Raw genomic sequence first — 26,268 nt, forward strand, 5'->3', positions numbered from 1 at the left:
AGGAGTTACAATAAAAATCTTTATTTAGGTTTGGTCAGTACAGGTAAGATATACTGGAGTCACAGAGCAATAGGCATTAACAGGATACAACAGTTCATAAAAACTGAGTAACTATGCACACAAATTTCTTAAACATTCAGTCACCTAAAGAGAAAATGCACAGACGTATGGTGGAAAAAACTGTATCTAACACTGAAACTACTAGAGGACTCCATCAACAAGTCCAACTTTCAGTGATAAAACTACTGTACTGGGCAAACTCGGCAGTCATACACCCACATCTACTCTAACAAGTCTGAATGGTGCGCGAGTCTAAGAGAACAGCACGAGTAGGATGCCCGTACACAGCACAGGCTCTAGGAGAGACACAGATTTATAGACATCATCGTGTTATACTTTAAGGAAGGATTTCCATTTACAACTTCACATTAACTCATATAAAAATAACTTGACCCTACACAAAATGTCCTTTTAGCAACATTCAAAGTAATTAACTATTACAATTTCCAAAGTGGCAGAGGTATTGAAGCAAGGAAAAAAAAAAAAAAGAAAAAACACACACACCCACAAAAAAGGCAAATTGTGACAAAAGTATGCGTTAATTTTCTGGACAGTATCCTCTCCCAAATTAAATGACACTGTATAAAAATTTGCTGGAAAAAATATTACAAAACTGAACCCTGTACATTTACACTTGAGTCCAAGCCATTGTGCACGTGGCGGGAACCCGCAGTTCGGTTACCTTTCCCACTCACCGGCTTCTCCTCGTGAGGGTCGTGGTTGGAGTCTGTGTCATTGGAGTGCTGTGTGAGAGAGTTTTCACTGCCCGTGGGAGAGTCTACACTTTCATAACCCGCACTGAGTTGGTTTACGTAACTACTACCTCCTCTGCCAGTTCTCTCCTCCGAGGTGTTGGAGGCCTTATTACCATTCCCTGGAGAAGAAGGAAAGTCATCTTCGGTTGTGTCCCCCTCCCTGTGAAATCCAGACCCAGACGTCCTCTGCCGGGAGGAACTGCCATTACTTGGTCCATTGGCCAGACGACTGCAGTCTTTACCTGCGGCCTCTGCCTGTCCTACGGGCTCAGAAGATGTAGTCCTGCTGGTACTTGGGGCTGGGGCTTGAGACTGCTGCTGTTGGTACTGAGCCAACTGCTGGCGTGTCTCCCTCAGTTGCTGCTGAAGAACTAGAATGGTACTCTGCATACCCTCTACTTCTTCGTCAAGCTGGATGATGAAGTCATTCAGTTCTGTGCAAAGGAGAGTCAAACCTACTTTAATATTTCTTGTAACATATTTTAAACTATTTCTTAGTGCCTGCCACAAAGCCAGGCTGTCAATAAATGTTTAAGTTAACAAATATAATTCTAAAATCACAAAATATTTTAAAATTTTGCCTGGAATTTTAAAATAGCCATACGAGAATAAGTTTGCTTTGGGGGGAAGACAGATGCTTGGAATAAATATATTAAAGCAACCAAGTTCAAACGGACTCCCATCATCTAGCCGCATACGACTGGTCACAGCCCACAGCATCTGCTCCGACTCCTCGCCCTCCAGGCAGTGTGTCTCAGCTCCACAGCAGGTCTGGCTCCAGGCAACAGTGTGGCCCTCTACTCTAACACACCAAAGAGGCCAACGCTGTAACCAAGGACCATTCCACGTAAGAATGAAAATCAGAGAAAATAACCTTTGCAAATTGATAAACACACGTCCATTAAGTTCTAAAAAGGCTTTGATGTCACCACTATACAAAATCTCCTATTTGCTATGTGTACAAATAGAGGAACTATCACTTTGAAACGGTAGTTTTCAAAGATATCACTTGACTACTGATGTTCTTTGCAACCAACTGTCAGATACACTAATTCTCAGTTTAATTTTTACAGTTAGGATATTTTCCTTACTATTAATTTCCTCACAAAGAAGAGAAACAAAATGGATGCAGTGTCACTTGCCAAAAAAAGGGATGGCAGGAGACAGTTTGGTTTGTCTTAGGAAATTTAAATATTGCATCTTATTCATAAAATAGGACCTTAATAGTACAATCAATTATATATTTTTAGACCACTGGAAATAGTCAAATACTTCCAAGATTTACACATAGAGAAACTGGTTACATGAAGATATTTCCCATTTTAAGCACTGAATATAAATTTGGATTTCCATGTAATGCCTTAGTAATACAACACACTTTCACCAAATCCCACCCCTGAAAAACAAAAACTTCTTATGAAAATGCATAATAAACAATTAGGAGAGTGCGGGGAAAACACTAAAATTAAATGGCTTTGTTTGCTGACTCAACTAGAAATGTTTCATTCATGATTTTATAGAACAACTGGCAGAGATGAGCATGTACAGAATCTAATCTATAATATTCATGCCTGGCAGGTTTTTAAAGCCAGTGCAAAGTCAACCAAACTTTTCAAAAAACCCCTTACCATCCTGACTGCTTTTAAGCTCCTCACTATATTTCTTCTGTAAAGCCAACTCTGCTTCAAGTTGTGCAATACGGCCCTGGGACAGTTGCCTTCCAAGCTCTTGATTCTCCTGGATAAGCATTCGACACTTCGCCATTAACTTTTTGCCTGTTTGGCTGCAAAGGAAAGAGCCATCCATCACAAAATGAAAACAAAACTCTCTACAATCTTCTTTGTTTGCAATGATTACAGTGATAGATGTAACACATACAGAACATAACTACGTCACAGCAGATGCCTCCCTGTAATTACCACCTTCTTTTCTGGAACACATCCATCTTCCCCATTTCAGTATTTTGCCAATACAGCAGCAAAAATAAACTCTAAACAAAAAGTGCCCAAACGGCTACTTTTTGTTTCTATTACATTAATAATCGATTCTGAAATCTACATTAATCACAAATTATCATCTGAGGTAGAAAAAGGCCAATTAACACATGCCTGGGATATACTAATATTAGTAAAATACTAGAGTACTTGGCTTTATGGAACAGAAAAATTTTTGAAAAGGTAAATGCAACATCAATCACAAATGTACACTTCTTTAAAATAGCTAACATAGGAAAATCAGTACTTGTAAATACAAATGAATCAGAGTATATTTATTCTTGCTAGAACAGCATTTAACAAAGATGCCTCAGCAGTTCTTACAAGAATATTTACTGTACTGAGGCATGTTCAGTAATTGTTTTTAGAGAGCTTTTAAAAAAAGCACCTTAAGACTATTTGTCTTAATTCCTCATTTAACTTTTTTATATGATATATATTCTTTTGAGGTGTCAAACTGTGAGGTAAGTTTTTTTAAATTTAATATTGATATGTGGTTATGATTTTATTCATGATTATCCTTAGGACACAAAAAAAGACTGGGGTTACTTATCACAAATAATGCAAATATGTAAACATTTGCCAAATTAGGCGTGTCAGACTTTCAACCAATTAACTACCAAGTGCTAGTGCAACATATTATAGACACTACATGCGTATACACAGCAATTACAAAAATGCCATCCTAAGCCCTAAGAATAGTCTCTCAATTAAACTACTCTTGTGCTTTAGCCTCAACAATAACAAAAGGCAGGATCACTTTAAAGGGATCCAATTTAAGTACGTGACTGTGCCGTCACCTCTGAGCCTTGGATAGGGACAGCTGGATATTCTTCTCAGTCAAGTTCAGAATGACCTTACTGGTTAAAAACACTTTTTCTGCTGACACTTTCCATTCTTTCCTTCTTTTAGTGGGGCTTTCAGTTGTCTAATATGTTATTTAAGAATGTATCTGACCCTAACAAGCCTTAGCACTTTTAAAATGGGAGCACTTGATAAATGATTCTCAGTCTTGGACTCAGTGTTGCAAGGTTCTGTCACCTATAAGCACATGTTCCAACCTAAGCGGAAGTCTGTAATTTAAGTTTCCTTACACAAATTTATGGCACAGTAAAAGCTGGCTTACTACTGCTCAAAGGAGCCTCGAGTGAAAGCCGTGAGTCGGCACGTGGTAGGGGTTTTACCCTTTTTATGGCAGCTTTACTAGCTGGTGTCCCTGTTTCCTGCTGCTGTAGCTCCAGATATCCCCCTTTCCCCTCAGCAATCCCAGACTTCACCCTCTACCAAACAAGAGTTTAGAAATCAAATGAGTTAAGAAATGGGCACCACTGTCAAAGGTAGTGGCGTTCCTCCCACTTTACTGCCTAGGCTCCCACAACTTTGTTTTCTTGCAAAACATACAGCATTAGTGGTTTCCAACTCAGGTGAAAAATCTCCTTTTACAGGAATTTACTAAAGATTAGAAAAAAAAGACTGAAAAATCAATACATTAATTTGTGACCTGAGAACTTCCTATAAAGTATCACAAATTCTAACGCAAAAAATCGTTCATTTATAAAGTCATATCATTTTTTATAACTAAATGCCTGTTCTAAGATAATCCTAACACTTCTGAATTTAGTGATTACCAAAACAAATTATTCTGTAATTTTACATCATTTTACTATGTCATATAAAATTTGTGTCGTGTCCATCACATCATAAAAAATGACAAGAATTCAATTATAAGTAACTGTTTTGGGAATAATTTTTTAAAATAAAAAAAAAAACCCAATCCACTCTTAAAATCAACCCACAAGGAAAATATAATAGGATAGCTCAAGAGAGTAAGAAAGGATGGACATTGAACATTGCTTTGTTACTGAGGGGAAGGAAAACAGCATTTTGGAGAGGTGTACACACAATTACCTAAATGATTCAATGCAAACTGAAAACTGTCAAAATACTGAAATATAGCCCTCTAAATAACTCTAAAATATATGCATTGTCATATGCATGAAATATTTCAACCAAACTGCCCAAGATAATTCCAGGAATCTTTCTCTCTCAAAATTAAAATAGAAAAGCTAAAAAAAAAAAAAACCCACCACCACCAAAACACAACCCGTTCTATTGAATTATTCCAGTCAGAGTATTGACTGAGCACTATATGTTTCAAATTAATGATGTATTCACGGTACCTGCTATTCTCTGGTTTAAAGACTTTTTTACAGAACAAAAGTCCATTTATAGGTGATTAAAGTAAATTATGATTCATTGATACAATGGAAGTATTATATAACCATTAAGAATGAAGTAATCTAAATGTACTAAAAAAGGGAAAAAATGCCCAAGGGATAAAGTGGGGGGAAAAAAAGCCAAGCTGCAAATCATCTTTATGTATATACGTTCACTTCTGTTTAAAATCAGTACATATAAAATGACTGCGTATGCCTAGAATTATCTTGATGATATCCAAGAAATTTAACAGTGGTTACTGCTGGAGACCAGAATGGGCAAGGGCAAGGTCACATCCACGAGTCACTCATTTTCATCTCCACCTTTCTTCATGCTATTTCCATTTTACACATGAGCATGTATTATCTTATTAATTAAAGAAAAATTTTTTAACAGTAAGAAGAAAAAAACCCTAGAGACCTCAAAGTGACTGTTACCTAAGTGGCAAAGAAAAATGCTGGCTAAATTTGAGTATATGTTAATAATACATTTTATGAATTATTTCTTGACCTACTAAAAATATGTAAGCCATTTCTACTGTGATCTTAAAAGGCATAAAATACATACAAAAGCCTTAACGCGGGCACAATAAACTAATTTCAAACAGATTTCGTTACTTACCCTCCAACCCCCACATGTGGTGAGAATTTTAGATTTCTTGCTGTAGTCAAACAAACCACTTCTTCAACCCACCCTCTGCCCCACAATCAGTTCCCTAAAGCACAAACATACAAGATACTTACAATTGATTTGAATGATTAAGAGAGAACTTAAGTCACCCTTGTTAAAACTGCACTTAAACCGTTGGGACAATCTGGAACATTTATCTTCCACTCATCTTAGATTCCATTATCACCAAGGGAAAATTCGAATTGGTGACTTATAGAATGATCTGACGAAAAAAATTCACCTCCAGGATTGGATGGAAGCATGAAGAACAATAATGCCTCATTTATCTAAATGATCAAATGAATTTGCTAGAAATGATCACTATATCTTTTTTTCAATTCACAAAAAGTCTCACTTAGGCCAGCCCGCAGTTCCAATACATATTTCCCCAATCTTCTGGCAGGCACCCTGTGAAGCTGTCCCACGTTAATTTCTAATGCAAAATCCTGGGACAAGGTGTCAAAAAGTAACAAGTGTCAAGTCTCCTTGTCTTTTATGATACCAGCTGGAAAAAAGTAGGTCTTTTAAAAATGAGACACAGCCTTTTCCTTCACTTTGAAGAGCACAGCAACAATTTTTCCAAAATCAGTCTGCTCTCCACAGCCCCCCAAAATCAAAATGTTAAAAGTACAACAAAATCATCATAGTATTCCTTGAACTTTAAAAAAAAAAAAAACCAACTATTTCAAGGCACATTTAATTTAATATCAAGAGTGCAATACAAAAGGCCCAAATACAATGAAGGAACACATTCCCCCATTAACACCAACGACAATGCTCTTTCCACATGTGCCTGTTAATGGAATGGGGATTTAGCAAATTTCACTACTGAAAAAATATCGCAGTGAGTCTCATCACAGCCAATATCCTTATACAGTCTAATTGTGAAATGAATGTTAGAACGCTCAAACAGTTTAACCTAAAGTTTGATAGCACACCTTCCAGTTGTACAGTCCTCAGTGAGAGCATCCACAGCATTAGCAACCATTCAAAGAACAAACCATTGATTAAAACCACATTGACTGAAGGCTCAAGTGAGTAACAGAGAGCCCCAAACTAAATGGTAAATATATGAACTACTTGTACTGACATCTATTATTTGATTCTCTCAGGACTATTAAGTTGGTTCTTACCAAATAAACCCTTTAAATGCAAAATTCACCTCATTGGAGTTTTGACCCAGAAGTTCAACAACAAGCACGAAGTCCACAGTCTTATTGGCAAAACTGCTATACAGTGTCTCTAAATCACTATGCTCAAGGGTAAGAGCGATGCATATTCCATGTTTACATTTTACTGGAATTTTACATGTTCAACTCATGATTTTAAATCTCTAGGTTTTCATTCCTCCAAACTGTCTGAAGACACAGTGTGCCACAGACTTAAGACTTGTGTTTCTCCCTCTATTTTCTTCAAACAGAAACATTTCTCAAGTGTCTACATGTTCTAGAAGGGGAATTTTTCGGAGGTGGCCACTTCTTCGGAATAGTCCGACGCCATCAGGCCTCTGAAGCAAGGGGAGGGGGAAGAGAAAAAAGCTGAAACACAAGGTTCATCTGGTAAGTTTTACATTAACCATTACAAGCTGGATAGTAAAAGAATGTGGCTTTTTTGGCTCAAAAAGTCTGAGTCTTGGTGTGGAAACGAGTACTTGGCTGTCCCACCACAGCTTTCTCGTAGTGGGACTGTCAGGGAAGTCTTGACTGGGGAGTATGATTTGTTTACCTATCAGGCGTAAACTTCCAGGCACTCAGTTCATTTTGGGCTTGTTCCAGTTTGTCTTTAGTCTGTTCCAGTTCACCTTTCATTTTTAGGAAAAACAAGTTGATCGCTGGGTCTACCATTGTTGATCTCAGTTGGGCAACGCTAGGCTGCTGGACTTGCTTGAGGTACTGAATCTGAGTCTGTGCAAAGCAAAAGAAACAATTACTACCCAATCAAAGGAAACATATTGAGAAGGTGGGGTAAAATCCCTTTCATCCACTGTATTTACCAACTTGTTTATTTTATTTTTTAATTCTTTTTTTGAGGAAGATTAGCCCCAAGCTAACACCTGCTGCCAACCTTCCTCTTTTTGCTGAGGAAGACTGGCCCTGAGCTAACATCTGTGCCTATCTTCCTCTACTTTCTATGTGGGACGCCTACCACAACACAGCTTGCCAAGTGGTGCCATGTCCACACCCGGGATCCAAACTGGCGAACCCCGGGCTGCCAAAGTGGAACGTGCGCACTGAACTGCTGTGCCACCAGGGTGGCCCTCCAACTTGTTTGTCAAGCAGACTGCTGCCCCCCGCTTTGATCTTAAAATCCTCTAGATAAAGTACAAATACAAATTAAAAACAACTGTTTAAAGTTATTCACATGGGAATTAAGGCCGCTTGATTGTATTTCCCTATTTGGAAGCTTTAAATCTTACTTTGCAACCAAAATGATACCAAAAAAGTCAATGTTATATTTACTAAAAATGCTGACACCCACTGGAAAAAGCCAAGTTGAAACTATTAATTATATAAGAGTACAGTGATTTACTCATTCAAATTTGTGCCCTCAGCAATTATCTATGTACAAGTCCCCTAAAAATACAGGTACAAGACTATAATTTAAAACAAATATTTGCATTTCTAAATTTAAAAATATATAGTACTTATATTTACATGAGTTGGCATTACAACTTTATAAATGGCACCTTAAGCCAAAATAAGGTGTACGTTCATTTTTTTTCCTTCTGAGATTTCAATCACAGAATTGTAAAGCCGGAAGGTAACTGACCTAGTCCAAACTGCTTATTTTGGAGAGTAAGCCAATTGTGCAAGAATACAATTAGTTCAGTGCCAGAACTGGGACTAGAATTCTAGTTCTCAAGCCTCCTCACTCCCAGTCTAGGGCTTTTTCCACCATACAAGAACCCCTCTACTTACATATGAAACCTTCAATTTTGACTTCAGTTGGACTATTTACTAGCACACTAAAAATACATTTCTAAAATATAAAATACAGTTTATTAACATTAAATGCATCACCTTCTTCACACCCAAAATAGATCTGGTTTAAGATCCTGCTTCACACTAAGGCTTGAATAAGATTAAACTTAACATTTCTTTTCTTTTTTAAAGATTTTATTTTTCCTTTTTCTCCCCAAAGCGCCCCAGTATATAGTTGTATATTTAGTTGTGGGTCCTTCTAGTTGTGGCATGTGGGACGCCTGCCTCAGCGTGGGCTGATGAGCAGTGCCATGTCCATGCCCAGGATCCAAACCGGCGAAGCCCTGGGCCGCCGAAGCAGAGCGCATGAACTTAACCACTCCGCAGTGGGGCTGGCCCCAACATTTCTTAAGCAGTTAACTTCTACCATAAACTTAGTAAAAGACACAAATACAGTAAGTGGACTGGGAATATACTTAATTACTATTTCACTGAAAACAGATCTAATTTTTATTTAGCTCAGGGAGATTTTTTAAAGTAAATCATTTTAAACGAAAAAGTTCAACTGCTTATTCAATGTAAGGCCAGTTGCTAACAAATCAACAGGAATAAAGCATGTCACACAGTATAAACCATGTACTCACTATCATTAAAAGAAACACTGCCTCTCCAGGACTGACATAGTTACTATTCAGATTTACAAAGTGAACTGCCTTCATCTGCCACGTATAATCTTGCCCTTTCCTCGTGCTTTTGTTCATGCTGCGCTTTCTGCAAAACCTCACACTGTATTTTAACCGAAAGAGCAGCAAGTTGTTCAGCTGGCCTATGCAGGGAAGAGCTGTAAAAAATGTGGCTGGAAAAGGATAGATTCTACTTGAAATAACCTTAAAATCTAGGCTGAGACAACAAAAGAGTGATGAGCCATCACCAAAGGCTTTGATTGGGCATGATACGATCAAAACCACCAGTGTTTATAGGACAGCTAGAGAATCAGGACAGTCAGTAACACACATTGTCTAGGCAAGAGGTAAGAAGTACCTGAGCTAAGATGTCAAGAGCAGGACTCAAGAAGAGTTCAAGACACACTGGTGTTATGAGCTATCCATCAGCACTATTAGGGCACACTCCCTCCACCAGGTGGTAGCACTCTGCAGGTAAGATTCATCCTTGGCACGTGTGAGCATCTAGCACAGTGCCACGCAAACGGGGAGACCTAAGACTATTAAATGAGTAAACGGCAGAATCTAGAATCCTGAATACCAGAAAAAGTAGAGAATTAAATGAGAGAATTAAATGGTTCTCATTCAACTGTGAACTTGAGAGGTAGGGTCTACTCCATTAGATATCAAAATCATCAAAGAAAAAAAACTTTTTTAGAAAGTGGGTATTACATAAATAGAAAAATTTATATTCAAACTACTGGTGAGACTTACTGGAACCAAGTGTTCAGGCAAAAAAACAGCCAAAGGTGGGGGTTGGTCATTAGTTGAAAATACAGAAAGTGACGGCTTATGAGTACTGAAGAAAGAAAGTTATTAATACATTTATTAGTGACCTTACAGAAAAAATACCAGTGGTAGTAAAGATGGAAACTAAACTGGTAGAAACAAAAGGAGAAAAAGTGATAAGAAAATGACAGAGGCTACTCTTTTCTTTAGCAAAGTAATAGGTGAGTCATCATTTTGAAAAAGTGTAGGAAGAGGGATTCAAGACTTTTGAGGAAATGTGGACAATCTCTGCATGGGAAGTAAAAGGACTGTGACTGAGCCCCATATATTACGGGAGTCTCCAGTAACCAGAATATTGCGTTATACATTAGGTTTTAATAAATATCATCAAATGAATAACGATTAGACAGAAGAATTCAAGAAAATTTCAGATTTTAAAATTAGAAACAATAGGGATAGAGCTGCCTCTGTTTTATATAACTTATATACACAAACACCAAAAAGGAATGGCTAAGACTGTTGAAAACAACATCAAATTGAATCTAAATTCAACCAGAGCTAAACAATCAAATACGTCACTAGATTTCAGATCTATGTAGACATGGCAAATAGCACAAAGGAAAGCTGTAACCATTAAGAAGGAGACAGAGTAGAAGTTGCTGATACTAAGAAAAAGAGTTTTATGCACAAAGGGGTAAAGACAGCAGAGGAGAAACTAATCAGATGGCTTGCTTAAGTAAAGCGCAAATGCTCCTTATACCCTCACATACCAAGATACTGAAAAATATCTGAATCAATATACTAATTATCATAAACCATGGAGATTTAAGAGAGTAACTTAAAACTTCTGACTTCTTGGCCACAAAAAATATTTTAAATCCGATGATGAGAAAGGCTATCTACCAACTTTACATTTAACATATTTACAGCTCAAAGTATATTTACCTAAACAAAATGTGCATTTATAATTAGCATTAAGCACACAAAATTAGCTTAATACTAGTTCTATTGTTATTAGTGCTGTCAAGTTGATTCTGACTCCTAGTGACCCTGTGCACAGCAGAGCAGAACCCTGCCCAGTCTTTCTGCGTCATCCTCTCCCCTTCCGGGGCTACAGCAGACAATGTTCTGCAGCTATTCACAGGATTTTCACGGCCAATTTTTTCCGAAGTGGGTGGCAAGGTTCTTCTTCCTAGTCTGTCTTAGTCTAAGAAGCTCTGCTAGAACCTGTCCACTCTGGGTGACCCTGCTGGTATTTGAAATACTAGTGGCCCAGCTTTCAGCATCACAGCAACACGGAGCTGCCACAGTATGACAACTGACAGATGGTGGTGTGGTTCCCCGACCGGAAAATGAACCCAGGCAGCGGGGTTGAGAACGCTGATTCTTAACCACTAAGACCACCAGGGCTGGCTAATTAATACATGTAAATACAATTAACATATGCAATAACATGGACTAAAGACCAATTCTTCAAAAAGACTTAAAACATTTGAAATACTTACAGTACACTCTTGCATCTCTTGTTCCTTGGTTGCTAGTCGCATTACAAGGATGTTTTCCCTGCGTGCAGACTCTTGCTGTTGTTGCTTTAGTTTTTCTTCAGACTCCCTTAAGCCAGTTACATCATTAGCTGATGATTAAAAGAAAAAAATTCTCCAAATTATGAAATATAATTTCAAAACCAAACTGAATTAACCAAAAGAAAGTTCTAATTGCCTTTGTCAAGGATAATAAAAACCAGGGTAAAAAAATTCATCAAGTCTTTAGTTTTTATCTTAACTACTTTTATTACAAGGAAATTTGTTCCTGATGCCGAGTGCTCTTTTAGGAGGTAGTGGTGTTATACTGGTCCACAATCATCTAACACTAGACAGAATTAAGTTCTTAGAGTCTAGTCTGTTCCCAACAGAACACAGGAAACTTCATTAATATTTGCATTTGTTGATACTACAGCTGGCCCTCCGCATCCGGAGTTCTGCATCCGAGGATTCAACCACTTCAGATGGTGGAGGCAGAACCAAAGCCCCCTGCAGATATCGAGGCACGACTATATATTGTTCACAAAGTCCCGATTAATATTGTTTTTAACATAGTCAATATAAATATGGCAATAACCGCATGGACAATTATTACTTTAAGATTTCATAAAGTTCATAACTTCTACAGATTATCATATAGTCATATAATAATTGAAATTTCAGGGTATTAAGCTCTCTGGACTTAGAAAACTATATTGGGTTGGTTTTGCGTGCGCGCGCGCGTGTGTGTGTGTGTGGGGAAGATTGGCCCTGAGCTAACACCTATGCCAATCTTCTTCCACTTTGTATACTGGATGCCACCACAGCACGGCTTGATGAGTGGTGTGTAGGTTTGCGCCAGGGATCCAAACCTGCAAACTCTGAGCCTCTGATGCAGAGCGCACAAACCTAACCACTACACCACCAGGCCAGCCCCACTATATTGGTTTTTATACTCAAAAATAGTATGTTACTCTAACTCAGCAAAAAGTGACAAAGATGGGGCTGGCCCCGTGGCCGAGTGGTTAACTTCGCGCGCTCTGCTGCAGGAGGCCCAGTGTTTCGTTGGTTTGAATCCTGGGCGCGGACATGGCACTGCTCATCAAACCACGCTGAGGCGGCGTCCCACATGTCACAACTAGAAGGACCCACAACGAAGAATATACAACTATGTACCAGGGGGCTTTGGGGAGAAAAAGAAAAAAAAAAAGTGACAAAGACTAAAATGGTTTGAAATTATAAACTTCACTGACTTTATTTTGACCAGATTTTTAAAAATCTGTAAATATACAGCTATACCCTGTTGTTACAATTTAAGTTCTCATAAATTTATTACTGCTTGCTTTTACATACCTCCCTTCTAGATAATTCACGCTTCACTTCAAATTCCGCTATGGAAGGTGTCAGGGACAGATCAAGCAAAGTTTCAAATAGCTGTGCATTTCCCTAACTGTGCTCTCCCAGAACCTTGCATACAATTCTTCGAAAACAGTCATGCTACGATTATTGTGTGTCAATCTTTCCCAATGACTGGGAACTCAAGGAGAGAGATCATGTCTCATTCATCTTTCTCTTTCCTAGCATATACAGTGCCTGAACATAGTTCTTTAATAAAATACTTGAATAAAAGTTACACTTGCTTATTAGTAAAATCAATTACCCTGTATCTATCACAACAATCTAAAGGGAGATATTCATATAGTCTTTAAGAAGCTAAAACTCAAACTTACAGTTAAGATCTGTGTACTTGCCCTCCAAAGCTTGCACATATGCTTCATACTGTTTCCATCTAGGACAAAAATAAATTCATATATTAGTTGTTACACTGAAATTGCTTTTATTAAATATACTACAAAATCACATCCATAAACTTATAAATTTAAGTAACACTGAGAATTCCATTGCACAATTTTTAAGGTCTCTTCCATTTTGAGATAATTATAAATGTAGTTCAACCAATAAAAAATTAGTCACATCATTATTCCTTCTCAACTTATAGGAAAGCTAGGCAAGGGGAAATACAGAGAACAGCATTCTCTGCTGAGAAGATACCAAGTGTGCTCCTCTAGGTCCGATCACACACCATAGAGGACTTTCTATCATTGATGCTCAACACGATGGCTGGATTACAGAGGCTGAGTGAAAAACTTTCCACTACTTTCAGATACAGTCCACTTCAGACAAAAGACAGATAAGAAACGTGCCTAATTATAAAAGACTAAATGCTCTTTATCTTGGCTTTTTTTGGTGAAAATACTGGGTGACTCTCTCAAAGCAATGTTTATTTTTACCTATAAGAAAAGGGGAGAGAATATACTATTTTTCAAGACTTAAAAAAAAAATCATATCTAATTGGCAGAAACAACTTGTCTAAAATGCCATATGCTCTCAGAGGGGGATGAGCACAGCTGGGCTCTCAGAGCATAAGGGGACCTTTCTTCTTCATTATATTCCTCTACCCACAAAATATGGGCTACATTAGCTGCTCTTGACAATTACTGCAGATAAACAACAAAGCTTTCCTCAGTCTTTTGTTTAAGCAACTGCTAATGGAGAGGAACCTGCCCTGAAAGCTTGCTATCTTGCTTTCTGAAGAGCTATGTCTTCAACCTGATCTTCAGTTACAGCCAATCAAAATGAACTTCAATTTCAGAAAATCTTTTAATAAGCTTACAACTTTTAAAAATTGACAGGTTTGCTATGAGATTTATTAATATTACAACATAATGAACAAAAAATATTTCATAATACCAAGCTAATGCACCTTCTAAATAAAGATTACTGTTCAGCCAAGGGCATGCTCATTTTTATGGCCCCTACAACCTAGGACGCAGACAGGAATTCATTCGATGTTTGGGGATGAATAAAGGTCTTTTGCGGAGACTTCATAAGAACTATCTACACAACCAGAAGGACCCACAACTAAAATATACAACTACGTACAGGGGGATTTGGGGAGAAAAAGCAAAAGAAAGAACTATTTATTTTAGAGGAAGAGAAAAATATAAAAGCTCAACCAAGAATATCACTATCAAGAAGACAGAAAACAAAGACTAGTTAAATAGGTAGCAGGTGATTTAAAATCACCAAGAGAATGAGGAGGAAAACACACTTAAAAGTCATAAATGCGAATTCTCTAAAGAAACAAGTTAAACTGACCCCAAGAATACAAACTGCACATGATTTAAAAACCTTGAAGGTAACTTGCTTATAGTACTGATCTTGCCCCTACAGTTAAATCAAGAAAAAGACTGCACGTACTAACCAGAGGAATTACCTAAGAAGGGATGAAAGGCAAGGAATGTACTATATCAGAGGCACAAAGAGAACATCAACATGTGAGTGGCAGTATATCACAAGCGTCTACCTCAGCAGGAGAGGACAAGAGAGTCTTAAAATACTATAGATTTAAATTTTATGAGCAAGAAAATAAAAATATGCAATAAAAAAAAGGTATGCAACAAAATAAAGTCATACATGAGATTACGGCAAAGGAAGATAAACAGCACGTCCACAATAGAGTAGCTCCGAGAGTGAGGGTGGGAAATTATCAGACTCTAGGAGATAACGAAACACATCATCCGTCTCCCCCGTCTTACAGAACACCTCCCCTCTCGCCCCCTACTTCTAGCCTGTTAAATTTACTTAGTTCTTCAAGTAAAAATTCCTTGAAATTTCTAGGAAAAAAAGTTCAATGACCTTGTAAAGGTTGCCCTGAAAAATATTCATTTTTATCTAAAAATTATGTAAAAATGACAATTTCACCAACCATATTAAAACAAAATGCATAAAGAATATACTTAAGTTCTAAAACACAAAACACGTGTGATCTCATTTTCTGATTTCTTATCTATAAAAAATGAATACTATAATGCTGTACTTGACAATCTGCTTTTGCAAGACATTTATAACATAAGCACAGAAATTCAGAGCTGGAAGTGACCTTTAAAAGTAATTTAATCCAACTCTTTTAATTTGCAGTTGAGAAAATGAAAGATATAAAGTTAAACGAGCTGACCAAGGTCACAGTTACGAGAAGGAATAACTTTGATTCATCAGTAATGCATTTCCTCCATAACTAGAAGTGTATCCTTTAGGACTACAACTTTTTCATGTTAAACAGAAAAGGAAAAAACAACTACATCAAAAAAAGCCTACTTAGTGGTTAAACTGAAAGCTTTCCAAGAGCAGGGTCTTCCCTACAGCAAGTCACACACAGGAAGTACAAATGCTTTTCAAGTTAAACTTCTGAGTATGTTCCCTTGGAAGGAAAAAGCTCAGGTTATCTGTTCGTCTACAAGTTCCCCAAGCTGGTGCTCTAGTTCTTTCAACTGCTATGCTTTCCTCATTCATATATAATGAAGAAAACAGCCCACCGGAAATAGGTTCAAAAAGTACATTAAATGATTTGAAGATGCATTAACATTAAAAACAAAACAATATCTGACACAAAGGTAAACATTATAGCATAGAATGACAATATAATGTTCTATAGAAAGATTTTTACATTTTTGATAAAAAAATTTTACCTTAGAATTAACTCATCTCGTGCCATAACTTTGAAGTCTGTTTCACTCAGTCGAACCTATAAAGAGAAGAAAATTAAAATATGAACTGAGTGCTCGTCCTAAAAATGTTAAATACCACCGCCACTTATGCTCTTCATCTTCTTATGAAGACTGGATCATAACTTTTAATCCCTCAATTGCTGGTTTCTGTTATTAGGAATTCCCTTACTACTGAAGACATACAAAGCCCCTCCCAACAGGAACTCTGTACTAAGACACATGAAATGTCTCCAGTCTGAGACTTAAATGGCTCAGGACACATTGCGATTTTTTAAACAAAAAATCTTATTTTTTTGGAAAGAAGTTTTAAAAAGCCGAACTATTTGGTATCTTTAAAATGAACATCATCATTAGGGAAGTGCAAGTTTAAACCCCCAAGAGTTATCATCACACACCAACTAGAATGGCTAAATAAAAAATAGTGGTAACACCAAATGTTGGGTGAAGCTGCAGAGAAAATGAACTTTCATAGCCTGCTGGTGAGAATGTAAAATGGTACAGTTGCTGTGGAAAAGTCTGCTCTGGTTCCTTTTAATATTAAAAATGGATGTGCCCTACAACCCAGCAGTTGCACTCTTAAGCACATATCCTCAAAAAATGAAAATTTATTTTCACACATAAACTTGTACATGAATGTTCACAGCAGCTTTATTTGTAATAGCCCCCATCTGGAAACTACCCAAATATCCTTCAACAAGTGAACAGTCAAACTATGATACATCCATACCACGGAATACTACTCAGCAATAAAAACAAACAGACTAATGATATACGCAACAATTTGGATAGACCTCAATGAAATGAAACTGAGTGAAAAAACCCATCTCGAAAGATACATACACTGCACGATTTCATTCACATAACATTTGTGAGCCAGCATAATTCTGGAAATGGAGAACTGATCAGCAGTCGCAGGGGGTTAGGGATGGAGGCGGAGGGGATGGGGAGGCACAAAGGAGGCTCGTAGTGATGGTGCAGTCAGCTTTTCTGGTTGTGGTGGTAGCTACACCGTCACACACGATAAAACTGCAGAGCTACACACACACAAACACACAGAAAGCCGTATAACCAGTGAAATCTGAATATGCTTTGTGGATTGTACCAATGTCAAGTTCCTGGTTTTGATATTGTTACGCAAGACAGTGACAGTGAAGGAGGTTGAATAAGAATGCACAGAACCTCCCTGTACATTTCTCTGCAACTTCCTGGGAGTCAATAATTATTTCAAAATAAAAAGTTAAAAACGAAAACCAAAAGACAAACAGGCATAATATTCTAGAGCTAGTTGAAACTGCTTTGTAAATCGAGAAATATTAAGTGTTTTCTTTATACCAAATGAAGATCGTAAAGGTGAGGCATCTCTCCTACTTGAGTATAATATTAAGGCTTTATTAGTCTCCATTATAAGATAACTAAAAAATTTTTTTCTTTATAAAAATGTTTCAACTTGTAACATTAACCAGTAACAGTAGTGTTATAAAATTAAAGAGGGAAAATCATTATACCAGACTATATTAAAAGTCTAACAGCACACAGTAATTCTCAGATTATAAAGCTCTGTATAATTATTTCATGCATAATTTGACTTCCAAACTTAAGACAGATATTTCCATTAACACTTATTATCTAAATTGCTCACTTAAACATTCATTAGTTAGTAAACACTTACCCTGCTTTCCCAATGGAATTACAAATTCCTCTTAGAAACTATGTTATTTCTTCAGTAACCTCCTTTGTGTGCGTGCAAGAATGACTAAACTGAATTAAGGCAAGGAATACAGAAGAGGGGGAAAAATGGAAATAGAAAACAAAACTTCAGAGGAAAAGGCAGAATCTAAGAACTAGCTGGCTGTAAACTTTTCTTGAAAAACAGAGAAGTGGTTTTACATTACAACCAAAAGGATTTAAATTAGGGAAAAAAGAAAATAAGTAACTTATAGAAACTTGCAAGTAATCTCTTTTAACATTATTTGTAGTTATGTAGCTGGAAATATTTGTATAACAAAGGATAAGAGTAGTAGACCATGGGGATGTCATTATAATAAGTTTCCAAAAGCTGAAAATACTCTAAAAATACATTGCATATATGCTGTCTAGCACATTAGACAACCACAACACTATTTTTGTTCTAAGGCAAAAGCGAACAATAAGCAAATATAGTCCCTTCAATTCTATTATCCAAAAAAAGGGTACTTAAAAACTGCTGGAAGAAAACAAACCTTTTTCGGAAGAGGCTCCTCGTTGGTCATCTTGAATCCTAGAAAAAGGGGCAGAGAGAAGACGTTTAATTGATTTTCTTCCAGTTAAGGTAGGAACAAAAATAGTGGCCATTTTCAAACCAATTTATTAGTGAACTGAGTTATGACCAAATCATTAGGTTATTTTTTTAATTTAAATAAGCCTTTTGTTTTAGAACAGTTTTAAATTTACAGAAAAGTTGCAAAGATATGACAAGGTTCCCATTTACTCTGCACCCAGCTTCCCCTTTGTTAATATCTGTTACTATTGTTCTTAGGTTACTTTTAAGAAATCTTTTCTAAAAAAACTTGATTTTTTTTTTTTGATGTTGAAATATAATTTTTCAGTCCATTCTTACACCTGCCCTATGAAAGACAAATCTTATGGCAGGAATGATAGCTTTGTGCTAACGTCAGATACTGACCTCAGGCAGCAGGCCCGGCATCTTGCTGAAAGGATACAGAAGGGCAGTACCAGTTGCTTAGCCTTTCCTTTTACAGCATTATGCTGTTATACTAAAATAGAATCTATCATTGTCATAATTCACCACTGTATAATACCTGTATGATATATATACTCACATCTTAATAAAGTATTTCTACACTGTTTAATTTCATGTCACAGGATAATTTGTATCTCAGAATTAGTTTCTTTATACAAAATTCACTTACCCTTATTGTAAACGATAGGTTGATGAGAGAACTACTCTCATTAACTTTATTATGCTTACTGAAAACACTTTTTCTTTTTTTTGGCTGAGGAAGATTCGCCCTGAGCTAACATGTGGTATCAATCTTCCTCTTTTTGTATGCGAGTCAGTGCCACAGCATGACCACTGACAAGACAACTGGTGTACGTCTGTGCCTAGGAACCTAACCTAGGTCACCGAAGTGTAGTGTGGGAAACTTAACAAGTAGGCCACCAGGGCTGGCCCTCTCTTCTGCTACTTCTTAATATTCAAATTTAACAAGGAGACAAGCTAATTTAAAGTTATTCCTAGGGGCTGGCCCCATGACCTAGTGGTTAAGTTCGGCATGCTCCAACTTCAGTGGCTGGGTTCAGTTTCCGGATACAGACCTATACCACTGTCTATCAGAGGCTATGCTGTGGGGCAGCTCACATACGAAATAGAGGAAGACTGGCAACAGATGTTAGCTCAGGGCAAATCTTCCTCAGCAAAAAAAACCCCAAAAAACAAACCTTAACCAAAGAACTTATGGTGTAAAACTGAGTTTTTAAAAGCTACTTGATTTCTTAGTGAATACTTGACACTCCTCTAAAGGAGATGATCTTCCAATATCTTTTTTTTGGTGAGGAAGATTTGCCCTGACCTAACCTCTGTTGCCAATCTTCCTCTTTTTGCTTGAGGAAGATTGTTGCAGAGCTAACATCTGCGCCAATCTTCCTCTATTTTATGTGGGATGCTACCACAGTGTAGCTTGACAAGCAGTACTAGGTCCGTGCCCAGTATCCAAACCCATGAACCCTGGGCTGCTGAAGTGGAGCACATGAACGTAACCACTTAGCCACCAGGCCAGCCCCCCAATACCGTTTTTTTTATGTTATGCACAATCCCAACTCTGTAAGTCAGATTTTCTAACCACATTGTCACTAAACCCTAATTTTCGGATTAGGTACATTGTTTTGAAGAAACTAGTATGTTTTAGGAAAAAATCATACATCATATAAAATTACTGACTTAGTTCTTCCCTCTTTAATAATCTTATCATTGGCTGTAGTAAGCAAAAACCTGAGTCTATCATGTTTGTGAGCTGATGGAGTTGATCAAGTCTCTCTGACCAACCAACACCTATGAAGACATGACCATATTTCTGTGATTTTAAAGTCTGCATATTTTTCTGTTTTTTCCATTAAATCGGTCCCTGCCTACTTTAGGCCCCCTGGTGCCCAGTTTATAATCTCTTTTGCAAGTTAGACTGCTGTTTAGTGACTATCCTACCGTGATATCAGCGATTCCAATCATTTGGAAACCACCCCCCAGTACGTTTCATCTCCACAAAGATCTGACCACAGCACTTCTACTCTAGCACGGCTTTAATGTGCATGCACCCCACGAGACTGCAACCTCTTGGAACCCAGAAGTATGGCATTTCCTTGGAATTTCCCATTTGTCCAGAGCTAAACAGAATAGGTAAACAGTAACATATGTAAACTAGAAAAAACCCTACAAGACAATTTTAGCCATTTGAACTTTTAGCCATATTTAACTAGTACATAAATATATATGTATGTATGTCACTATTCTGGTTAAATTCTTCTAAAGGCTTCCCATCTCAAAGTAGTGCCTGCCAACCCCTTGCTCTTATTCCCTCATACCAGGGTCTTTTTTCTTCACTGCTCTTGATCACAACTTGACAGTTTATATTCCGACCTGTTTCTCCCAGTTACAAACTGAGAGAATTGTTTCATTCATTGATCTACATAGTAGCCACTCAAACATTTCCTAAATGAAAAGTATGAACAAATGAATTTGCTTCAGTTACTATTAATATCATGAAAAGAGCTAAGTCAGTCTAATTTTTATGCAAAAATCAACCAAAATGACCACACTGTAAAATTGTGAGAATGTGAACTTAATATAACAGGTACTGTGATAGACATCTATGAGTGAATTCGAAAACAGCTAAATTTACCACCTGAATAGGTAGTCTACCTGTTATCTAGTTAACTGGGCACCATAGCTACCCACAATTTTAGTTATAAAATGTAAGCATCACGGATGTTACTCAAAATAGATTAAATTCCAGTTTATAAACTAGTATATACTTCTACAAGCTGACACTCTCCCCCAGGTTTATCTGTTCATTCTTTTCTTAATACACAGTTATTCAGATTCTGATGCCATTAAAATTAATTAGCAACAATTAAGCTAAATTTAAAGGGCATTTAAAGGACTGAGAAACACATGAAGGAAGTTCTAATAACCCTGCTTTTCTAGAAGAGGACGGCAAGCTCTGAAAATAACGCAGCAGAACCTCTAAGCCTCAGTTTCCCCATCTCAGAAAAAGTTACTGCCACCAAGACTCAAAATTATTTTGCTATTTTTGAAGATAAACATTAGTCTTTAGCATGGTAAGCGGCACAAAATAAGCATTTAATTATTAGTTTCTTTCTCCCCATCAAAAAAACAGACACTCAATCCCTACCTATTGAAGAACCTGAAGGGAGAATTTACAGCTTGAGGGTACCAGTCACAACATGCTCCTGTCTTTGTTTCTAAGCCCTACTGTAGAATCTTGGTGATCTCCAATTTTAAGCATTCTTAACAGCGAGTTACTTGAATTTTCAACATTGGTTTACGTTCTCTTTCCTTTTAAAAAGTTTGATGCCAGGTAGATTTTAATTGCACACTGCTTAGAGGATATCTGTATTTTCTTTATAAAAATAAATTTCTGGCGCTGGCCCTGTGGCTGAGTGGTTAAGTTTGTGCTCTCCGCTGCGGCAGCCCAGGGCTTTGCAGGTTTGGATCCTGGGCATGGACATGGCACCGCTCATGAGGACATGCTGAGGCGGCGTCCCACATGCCACAACTAGGAGGACCTACAACTAAAAATACACAACTATGGACCGGGGGCTTTGGAGAGAAAAAGGAAGAATAAAATCTTAAAAAAAAAAATTTCTAAATTTGTAACACAAGTCAGGGACAAATACAGGTTTTGTATAAATGTTTGTGTTTCATATGTCGACTCTCACAGGTTATTCCATATGTTATGGGATCTGTGACTTGGGAATTCAAAGTATAAGCATTTAGAAAGAAATTCTTCCCTTATCTTTGACGAAAACTCAGTCTTTCTTTGAGAGCACAAGATATGCCACAATAGTTAAAGGGACAGTCAGACAAAAGCCAAATTAGAAAAGGTTTAAAATTTAAAAGCATCAACGTTTCAACTATAGACAAAAATAGAACCTGTTTTTCAATTTTGTCTTTCACATTGCATGAATGTGCTAAGAAATTTATTATTCCCCAAGGCAATTTTTTTTAGCACAACTGACAAGAAGAATAACCATCTAAAGCCACGTCTAGATTCACAGACAATGGATATCCCATGGTCTTGGAAGAATCTATTCTCACATCAGAAAAACGGAACGACTGAAATATCATTTGGATTTGAACCCTGAATCTTGAAGGAAAAAAATGAATGAATACTCAGTGCTATGAGCCATTTATTTAATAATCACAGCTTTTCAAAGTCAAAGTTAGTCTCTATTTTCCAGAAGATGCAAATGATTATGAGTCATTAGGTGATTAACACAGATTAAAACAGCTATTAATTAAAAAACTGGGGGTTTGGACCCCAAATTCAGTGCCTCTCCAAAGCCAGTAACTGATGAAGATGGATAATTCTTCCATTCCTCCATCCTCAATAAAGATTAAGCTTAGCTAAAGTAGAGAATGCAAAAAGGCAAAAGAGAAAAAATTCAAAATTGGCCAATGTAGCTACCTTTTAGCAGATTTCAGATTGGTTAAAACATGGTTTTAAAATTATGTAAAGGTTTCAGTTAAGCGTGTGGAAAAGTCAGAGATAATACTGCTCTCAAGTTTAGAATGTCAGAACCATCATCTACTCTTGATGCCTTAACACTGAGAAACAGCTCTCAGTTTCGGTTGGTTGGGTGCCTAGCACCCCAGATCCCAATAGTTCCCTGGCTCTTAGCATTATGATCCTGAGAGGCAAGCACTGGTTAACAACCTCAGCGAGAAAGCATGTACCTCGCTGAACCCAAACATAACTGAATGCAAAAAACTAACGTGACACTATAGGAGGCACAGTACTAGGCAGGAATTGGAAGACTACCTTTCCTCACTCTTGTACATATGTCATGCAGTCCTGAGCAAGTCACTGAACTCTGAGCTACAGCTTCCCAATCAGCCAAAAGAGGATACCAATTTTGCCTGCCTCACAAAGTGTTGTAAATCTCAACGTGCTTTAAGTGCCATAAAAATGCTATACCAAGTACTTTTCAAATAAAATACTGACATTAACATAAAACATCATTTTAATGTGCATTTAGGAAACATTAAATTCCACCCAACTACACTTTCAAGAGTGAAGAATCTTTATTTACAGCATTGAATTCTAGTCTGATGTATCACCTCACTACCCAATAGGATATATACAGTTATAGGAATCTTGAAAAGCTTTTCTCTGAGAAGCTTAGTAAAAGAAAATATTTAGAGGCAGAAAATGTGGGAGGTAATTTTAAAAAATAAAACCAAATACTACCTAGGTCTTGTTTTGTTAAAGGATCTACCAACATAAAATTTTTAAGAAGAAAAAAATTTTTTCCAAGAGCAAGATAACACACAATTACATGAAAACGATCAAGACAGCTAAGAATACTTCCAAGGGGATTCTATACTACATAGATACAGGGCTCTAAGAGATTTGGAAAGCCACAATGTGCTATGCAAATGTAATTATCACAACTCTCATCGCTACATCATACAGCTGCTAGAGATTTTCTGTATCATATATACCAAGTCATTTCTAACAAATAATACACAAAAAGGTTCCGAACAAGCGTGACTCAAAATTGAACTGGGAAAGCTAGACATTATGAAGTTCTATGCATTAGTGCCTGGGACACACATATTATTACTTCCATCCTCTGAGCCTTAGAAATGTGGGTAGTTTGCCCAAGTTCCACACTGAGAAGTGAAAATACCCATCACTTAGCTATAGCTGTCTGTTAAGACAACGTAAGATCTAAAAAAACCTGTAAAAATACACCCGTCCAAACCCTTAAAATTTAACCTCATCCTTATCACAAGCCACCTTGTGGACTGCAATTTCTTTCCCCAACTTGCCTAACCACATGCTACCGAAAACATGAGTAAATAGATAAAATTTAGCCATCTTGAAAAGATTTTCGCACGTACTTTTAACGGGGTTTTAAATGTCTACGGTACGTTTACTATAGGACACTTGACTGTCAAAATTTAAAAATCGATAAAAGGGTACAACTTGAAGTGACAGACCTGTGACTTCCACTTCTCCTCCTAAGCAATGGAATTAACGAAATTCTAAGAGAGGAAAAACTAGACGGACAACCTACGGCTAGAACACGCTCATGGAAATATTTTTCCACTTCGGGCAAAAGAATCACTTTTTACTTTATAAACACAGTTATTTAGGATTTTAACAGAGTCCTTTGGGATCACATATCCAACTGACTTCATCAAAACAAGAACCTGGACTTTTCCACTCTGTGTTCCCCACTGACTAGTGAAATACGGTTGGGTGGGGGGGGGGGGAATCAACGAATAACAGCCTGACAGGGATGCAAGAGGACACTTTAAAATTTCGCGAAAATCGCCAAGTAATTCAAGAAAGAGTTGGGTTTTTTCCTGCCCCCCGCAGAACGCAGGCGATCATTTAAAAATGGAAGCCTCCGGGAGGACGCAGCTGCAGGCCGGGCCGACTGCGCGATGGGAAATCTGGGCAAGCGGCGCGCCGCCCTCCGCGGATCCGGCCGACCGGGTGGGAGGGGGCGACACCGAGGCGGGGACAGCACGCGCCCCGAGGGGGCGGCCTCCGGGCTCGCCGGTCCGCCCGCCTCACCCCCGGGGACGCAGAACGGAGGTAAAATGGCCTCGGGGAGGCGGAAGTGTCCCCGCAGGGGGGCCGGCGGCGCGGGAACTGGAGGCCCGGGCGCCCCGAGCCGCCCCTTCCTGGGCCGGGCGGCCGCGCCTCAGCCCTTGGGTCCCGGAGGTCCTCGCGGCCGCCCCGCACCTACCTCTCCGGACTGAGGCCGCGCCGGCGCCGCTCAGTCACATAGGCCGAGGCCGCGCCGCCCCTGCCGCCCGCGCGCGCTCCGCCGGCCCCCGCGCGCCTCCGCCCGCCGCAGCCCCGGCAATCCCCTTTATTTGCGGGTCTCGCTGCCACAAAATGGCGCTGAGGGAGGAAGCGAGGCCCCGCCGCCCCACCCCCTTCCCGCTCCTCCCGCCGCCCCGCCCCGCCGCCCGCGTCCCCGCCCCGCCATGTTCGCTCCGGCTCCCTCACCGCCGAGTGGCCCCCCAGATGCGGCCGCGCCGCCGAGCCCCGCCGCGGGGAGGAAAGGCTAAGGGACTGCGCCCGGCCGGCGCCTCGAGCGCTCAGGGAGGAGCTACGTGTCGGCGGCACGCCCCACGGCCGGGGCGGGCGGGGAAGCGGACCGCCGGGAAGTGGGGGGGGGGGCCGCGAGGTCGGAGGTCAGCCGCGGGGCATCACGGGAAGGGCGGCGGGGGGCGCGATTGGCGGCGCGGAGGGGACGCGCTCGCCGGGCCACCTGCGGCTGCGGCGCGGCCTCTGGCGGAGGAATCTGGGCGGGGGCGGCGCGCGATTGGCCTCTCAGCGGTGCAGCGTCCGTGGGTGATGCCTCCGCGCGCGGGTGGGCCAGGTGCAACCTCCGCCGCGAGGCCGTGGGCGGGGACTGGGGTCGGTTTAGGCTTCGCTCAGCCTCGCTGTGTAAATTTTGAGAACTTAGAAACCGAGCCTCTCCCTTCCATCGTGGAGAGCAGCCTCCCGGCCGCTTGGTTCGTCCCCGCCTTGACATCTCGAGGCGAAACGGAGGAGCTATTGTTTAGCAGATGGAGGTTGTGCCTGTGTCAGCTGCGCTAGGGGCACCTGCCAACTCAGAAGCGAGGGCAAGGCGAACCCTGCGAGGTTTTAAGGAACCTGGTACAATAAGCTTTGTAATTCGAATATGCTCCCCCATGCAAGACTTTGTGTCATGCGGACCATTGCATAAGAACGATGGAGTTACCTGGTAAACGTGGAACGGGCTCTTGCACTTGCTGCGGGGGTCAGGTAACGCTTTTGATTGGCCTGCCTTTATCCGGCTTTACCCGAACTCTTTATCCGCAAAGGAGGT

The 26,268-nt window shown here is 39.2% G+C and overlaps 1 protein-coding gene across 4 annotated transcripts; it reads right to left on the reverse strand.

Moving 5' to 3' along the window:
• WTAP (WT1 associated protein) lies at positions 1-25,623 on the reverse strand. 4 transcript variants are annotated; one of them, XM_070482358.1, is made up of 9 exons: positions 25,419-25,581; positions 18,375-18,412; positions 16,117-16,172; positions 13,318-13,376; positions 11,573-11,700; positions 7,421-7,599; positions 2,444-2,598; positions 1,058-1,249; positions 1-934 (listed from the first exon to the last, which is right to left on the reverse strand). In XM_070482358.1, exons 2-9 carry the CDS (start codon positions 18,402-18,404, stop codon positions 666-668), a joined length of 1,068 nt encoding a protein of 355 aa, XP_070338459.1. In that variant the 5' UTR covers positions 18,405-18,412; positions 25,419-25,581; the 3' UTR covers positions 1-665. The 4 variants fall into 4 exon arrangements, with proteins under 4 accessions (XP_070338459.1, XP_044617307.1, XP_044617304.1 ...); XM_044761372.2 differs by lacking the exon at positions 25,419-25,581 and adding an exon at positions 25,153-25,293; XM_044761369.2 differs by having other exon boundaries at positions 1-1,249; positions 25,419-25,623.
• Positions 25,624-26,268: the final 645 nt, after the last annotated feature.

The sequence above is a fragment of the Equus asinus genome, chromosome 1 (genome assembly GCF_041296235.1).
Source record: "Equus asinus isolate D_3611 breed Donkey chromosome 1, EquAss-T2T_v2, whole genome shotgun sequence".
Classification (NCBI taxonomy): Eukaryota; Metazoa; Chordata; class Mammalia; order Perissodactyla; family Equidae; genus Equus; species Equus asinus.